Below are 6,347 nucleotides of genomic sequence, written 5' to 3'. Positions count from 1 at the left end.
AGTAAAGATTAGAAGCCCAAAAGAAAAGTTAGAAGCCCAAGCCCAAGCTGAAAAGATTAGAAGCCCATAAGTGGCCTAAAGCGAAAAAGAGGGAAAAAATTATTAAACAGCACTCCACCTATTTCTATTGGCCATTGGTTTGCTTATTTACATACGAAATCGAGTTAACTCAAAGCTAACTAAACAAGGAAAAAAATAATCGAGAAATAGCCGCGGTTTCAAAAGTAATTGGAATTTACCCATTTTTCATGTAAAAAAGAAAAATTTCAGCATAATATGCTGGAGTTCGAATTTTAACATACGAGATTCCAGCATAATGTGCTGGAAGTTTATACGCAGGAGCTCCATAATCCAGCATATTATGCTGAAACTTTCCGTGTGCTGAAGTTCCTACATAAGTTCCAGTGTGTTGGAATTCCAACATAATATGCTAGAAGTTTATAGGCATGAGCTCCATAATCCAGCATATTATGCTGGAACTTTCTGCGCTTCATCAAAATAGTGGCTATTTTTCTATGACTTTGCAAATGCGGGCTATTTTAAAATTAAACTGGCTAACTCAATGCACAAAGCAGAGCAAATGCACGCTGAACAAAGCAAAATAGTGGCTATTCCATGCTATTTTCACACTGAACAAAGCAAAGGCACGCACCAAGACTTATAATATAGTACTGATAATCTAAGTATAATGGTTTTTAGACAATTCTCCTTTAGAAAGATTAATACCCAATCTTATAAATCAAAATGGATACAGAGGATTTGTATTAATTTGGGCAGTATAACTAGCATCATGAAAAATTCAGAGTTGTTAATAGTTGGTGTCTTTTCACAAGATGGTACTTTCACTTGACATAAAACTACATGGGGATCATAAACTGACTAATTTTGCCAGCTTTTGGAACTACAAAGAATTGTTGAGCAATTATCTCACTAGTAAGAAGAGCAACCTATTGACATATCTAAGATGGCAGCTTGTTAGCTAAGTAGAGAGCAAGTTTCTCTCTTTGAGTTGAAGCAGATTTATCAGTAGAATCACCAACTTGTTGCCCATAATCAGGATCATGATGATGAGTTAGTGGCACTTTGTCGTCAACTCCATCGTTTAAATCGATGAGAATATTGTGTAGCAAGCAGCATACAAGAATAATCCGCGGTAACTTATGCTTATCAGGCCTCCACATTACTCCTTGTATTATTTTCCATTTATCTTTTAACCTGGCTAAAGCCCTCTGTGCTACTTTCCTTGTTGCAAAATGTCGCTTATTGTAATCAGCTTCATAATCAGATAGTCCGCGACCAACATAAGGAGTAAGAAGCCATGGCAAAAGAGGAAAACCCGAGTCTCCAACGATGTATTCTCTTAGTTCTGTGTCATCTGAGAGCTTAATTTTCTTTCCACTTAGCCTTTTTCCTTCTTTTGTGAGTGTGAAAAATCTTGAGCTTTTGAGCACCTCCGAGTCGCTTAGACTTCCAGGCCAACCAGTGACAACATCAAGGAATCTCATGTCAGGGTCAACAATTGCTTGCAAAAGCATACTGTGATTTTTTTCCAGATCAGACCAGATTTTACTTGAAGGGACGTCTGTCGATAGGCAAAACATGATATGTGTGGTGTCAATGGCACCACAACAATTGGGAAGGCCTCGGATATTTCAAATTTCGATTTTATGTTTTTAATGTCTTCTTGATTTGAAGGCCAATGGATATGGTGAAGGCCTCTGTGTTCCATGGCTTCCACGAATCGCCAAGTTATCTGAGATACAGTTGATTGGTTTATTCCAAGAGACTCACCGACAGTTGAAAGTGAGTCGCCTGAACTAAGCCTTCTCAAAGCAACAGCAACTCGGTCATCTAGTGACAAAAACTTGCCGCTGAGATCAGTTAAGTTAGTAGGTTTAGCCATCATCTCTTCTTTCACAAGTGAACAGATGTAGTTAAATGTCTTCCTTGAAAGTTTGAACAGAGATTCAAAAGTAACTGAATTTCCTTTCTTTACTGAAGTCCCTGAGAAGCAACAAACAGAAAGAGGTCATATTTCGTTGGCTGTAAATTTGCTGAACAAAAAAGAAGTTCAAGTTTTCGGCCTTTTTTTCTGAAACTGTTTTGCAACCAGGACGACAATTCTCTTAAAAAATATTCAATTTATCTTTTGATATTGTACATTGAAAGAGCAGAAGCTTAGGAGCTAAGGATACACATAACCATCACTTTGTGCAGTATTCGAAAATTTCCTGTACCACTTTCACGTTCATGTATCCACAATCTCTCCCTAAGCAGTTACCTATTTGCTATATACCAAAGTTAATTACATTGTTTGGAATCTTAAAGCAAATACCATATTCACTTTAGCTCTCAAAGCAAGATTAGAACAGTCAAAAGAAAGCACTAGTCCATAAAGCTATGCAGCAACAGTCTTAAGCACTGTGCCACCGTAGCATTAGTTCCCGTTGCTTAGCCTTAATACTGAAAGTCTTCTTTTGAAAATTTCAACCCAATAGCTCAATCAAACGATCATTGTATAGTTAAATATCGGAAGCTGACTAGAACTCTACAAGGATTGTTTGGTTCAGCTATTCGGATGAAAATTTCAAAAGAAGATGTTAAGGCTAAGAAATCAACTATCCTCCTAAAAGTTACCAATGCCTTTGAGATTGAATACTTTAATAACGAGTATGTGATATGTCAACTTTTTTGTCCTTGAGGCTTGCATTCCAACAAACTATTAAAAGTTTGCAAGTCGTATTCGATGTCCTTCCTTATTATTCCATCCTTTAGTTGCCTGCCTTTAGTCTCCTTACCATTTATACATCCCTAGTGAATTCTGTACTCTCTTCTTTACAAATCTTAACTCATCAACAGTTATAATTGCAGAATCAAAGACCATAAGAACTACTATTACAGCAACTTCAGAACCGTAGTTCAGTCTGGCAGAAATATACCAAGCACATGTAAACAGAAAGGGATCTGCTTGGAAGCTGCTTATTCAGCTATTAACAAAGAGCTTGAGCATAGAAATGAAGGGGTTAAAACAAACAATAGCACTTCTGAATTACTACTGCTCGTGAGAAGAAAGAAATCGAGCAGCACAACACTTCAAACATATGAATAAGCATAGTTTCTGAAGTAAAAGTTTTAATACACCTAAGCTTAAGCTTACAGCAATGCGTAATGAAACTAACACATCATATCATTTGATAGATTTTACTTCGCACAGAACATCTTCAATACTCCACTCATATGTAAAGCCAAAACCTATATAGGTAATCTTTTCCTAAGCATTGACACCAGATACCACAAAATGTACTCTTTATATGCTTAACCTCAATTGTTGTCCTTGCAATTGAGAGAAGGGGAAGAGCAAGGACTGATTCAAGTTTCAGTCAGATGCATGCTCCAAGGTAAAGCGATAAGACGAAAAGTCCTACCAGCAAAGAAGCATAGGACAAATAATCACTTAGACAGGTTAAGAAAATTTGTACTTAAATCAACCATTGGATGATATTTGGTCAGTTTACCTATAATTCCTTTGCTTCCAACCTTAAAACTTGGTTACAGGTGTAACATGACAAGGAAAGCTACTTCGTCTATTGTGCCAGTCTGTTCCCTCATTTCGATCTTCTTGATCTAATTTTTCCCTTCATCTTTCAAGGGAAACAGAACCAAATACATTTTTAGAGCATCTCTTTTTTTAGATGTTCTCGGAGCTGCTCATGTGTGTGGTATGATGCAAACTAGTTAATTCTTCAAAACCCGAAATAACAACAGAGAATAAGCTAAGATGAAGCAATTGTATTAGCTCCAACAAGTTTTAGGAAGCTATACAATTGGAAGGGAATGAAATGCTTATTGGAAGTGTAGTAAATTGTTGTGACGCCCACGACGGAGGGTGATATTATGAGTGCGGGTCGAGAAGAAGGACTAGTAGGCTTCTAGGCTAATGGGTGCCTATAATACCTTAATCCTACATCGGAGAGAGAGAGGAAAATGAAGTGCCATAAACCACAGCACAAGAACACTGTACGAGCTTTTGGACTATGCGGCGTAAAGGACAAGTCCACGAGCTCTGTTGGACCAAAGCGGACAATACATGCCATAGGTTTGAGCTATGACAATGGTACGAACGGTAAAAGACCAAAAGTAAACGTAATAGCGACCATCACTAGTCTAAGTCTCCCAAATTTTCCAAGTCAGAACACCCTATCATGTCATTTAGAAAAGTCAAACTCAAATAAATGAAGAAATCCTGACTTCTCACCTCTGTATCCTTTTGATCAGTTATTTATAAATGATATGCTCTTGTTCCTTTTTTCTACATTGCTTCAAGTTCCTCCCTTTGGGTGAGTTAGCTCTTTAATGGAGTATTCAAAGTTTCACAGATAAATCCATAGTTCATAAACCAGAATTTTCAACACCTCATCTTTCACTATTCTACAAAATCTCCAGCATCTATTATTACAATTAGAAGAAAGCAAAAAGAAAACTCATGCATTTAAGAAATTCTAAGAGAATGCAGCAAATAATAGTCCTTGAAACAAAACATGGAACAAGAACAGCCGACATTCAACACTTTATTTAGAGGCGAATCCAAGATTTAAATTTGATTTGTTCAATCTTTAGGTTTGTAATATTGAAATCGTTACACTTTCGAAATTATGGATTCAAAATCTAATATTTGTTGAAATTTAGTATTTTTTACATATATAGCTATGCTACATGTCGAAAATATTGTGTTCGGTCGAACCCGATAGTTATATACTACATCCAAAATACAAAAAATGGTAGCATGTACACAATATGTGACGTAGACAGCCTATCCTAACGCAATTATTAGTGGCTGCTTCCACGGCTCGAAACCGTGACCCATAAGTAATAGGTCGCACGGAGACAACTTTTACCGTTGCTCCAAGGCTCCCCTTCTATACTACATCCAAAATAAATGAAAATATTAGCTTTCGGCTTTTAGAGTAAGGATAACACAACCAAGAGATCTTGGATTCAAGTCTCACTGTCACCATTGAACAAACACAAACGTATTTTCATGTGTTTAACCAAAAAAAATAAAAGAATCAATCTCGACATGTTGAATAAATAAATAAATAAATAACATCTCGTCTCGACGGACACACTCCTCATCTTTTTCCTTCATTTCTCTCGCACAAGTGAGAGGTTCCCAACTAGCCAAATTCATTGTCCAAGTAAAGAAACAAACCCAGAATAAAAACGAGAGCAGAAATCAATTCAACAAAACTCAAAGTTGACCCTCGTCCAAAATTTCCAAAACACAACAAAAATGCAGCATCAAGCATAACATGAACAAAACAGCTCAAATCAAGAAAGTACATACATGCACATAAGCAAAAATATTAATTTCTGAAAAAAACTAAATGTTGAAAGTTGTGTACCAGAAATCCTTTTGGAAAAGTCGTCCCACCAATCTGAAGGACAAGGTTGAGATAACGGGGAATGAAGAGGGGTATATTGGTCAACATCTTTGTCTGCCTTCTTCTTCCTCTTTAATCCCCTTATGGGTCCCATTAAAACTTAAACCCAGTTGATTTAAAAGCCAAAAACTTTCTTTCTACAGACCCAAAAGAAGAGAAACTGAGAAAATGGGTTATGGTTAGAAGAAGGAATACTAACAGATGGTGCTATTTGTGAAAGCTTATAGAGGAAGAAGAAGAAGAAGGTGACGCTGATGTAGAGTCGTAGAGCAGAGAGTGGAGAAAATAGGAGAGGCTGAGGGGCTAATTGTAAATTTCAGATTATAGTCTTAAATAAGCATGCAGTAATATATGCCTCCGTTTCCATTAAAAGACATTGATGCACTTACTATTATTTTGTTAGAAAAAAAAAGTTATATAGGAATAATAATGTGAGGATTATAATATGAGAATTAAAAAATAAAAAAAATTAATAAATATATGTTTTTAAATATTTGATTCATTAGATTTAAAATAAAATACATGGTTTACAATATAAAATGTGTGTTTGATTCTATCATAAATAAAGTCGAATAAGTATAAGTTGTTACCTATTGTATCGTATCGTATTGTTACTTTAAATACGATATTTGTTTTGATTGTTACTTAAACTTTATTGTATCGTATCGTTAAATCCGTCGTTAAATATGCCACTTTATGTAACGATCGATTTAGTGTGGTTGCGTCGTTACCTTGTCTTTTTCTCTCAATCTCGCCCTTCATTAAAATTAAATAATTTTATTTTATCATTTGTCATATATTTTCATATAATAATTTTACCCCATATCATAATTTTTGTTTATAATATTGCAAGTTTATTTTTCATATTGCTGGTGCGTGATATCATGAAACGACGTCAAACGATAT

General features: G+C 35.7%; 1 protein-coding gene across 1 annotated transcript; it reads right to left on the bottom strand.

The window, feature by feature from the left end:
* Positions 1 to 776: 776 nt before the first annotated feature.
* Positions 777 to 5,731, bottom strand: LOC109214355 (putative nuclease HARBI1). The gene is given in 3 exon segments (XM_019378260.1): positions 777 to 1,651; positions 1,654 to 2,004; positions 5,403 to 5,731. Coding segments are annotated over 3 exon segments (1,176 nt in total). The 5' UTR covers positions 5,536 to 5,731; the 3' UTR covers positions 777 to 959.
* Between the last annotated feature and the right edge of the window lie 616 nt (positions 5,732 to 6,347).

This window comes from Nicotiana attenuata, unplaced genomic scaffold (genome assembly GCF_001879085.1).
Source record: "Nicotiana attenuata strain UT unplaced genomic scaffold, NIATTr2, whole genome shotgun sequence".
Lineage (NCBI taxonomy): Eukaryota > Viridiplantae > Streptophyta > Magnoliopsida > Solanales > Solanaceae > Nicotiana > Nicotiana attenuata.
This window is presented reverse-complemented; position numbering and strand designations above follow the sequence as displayed.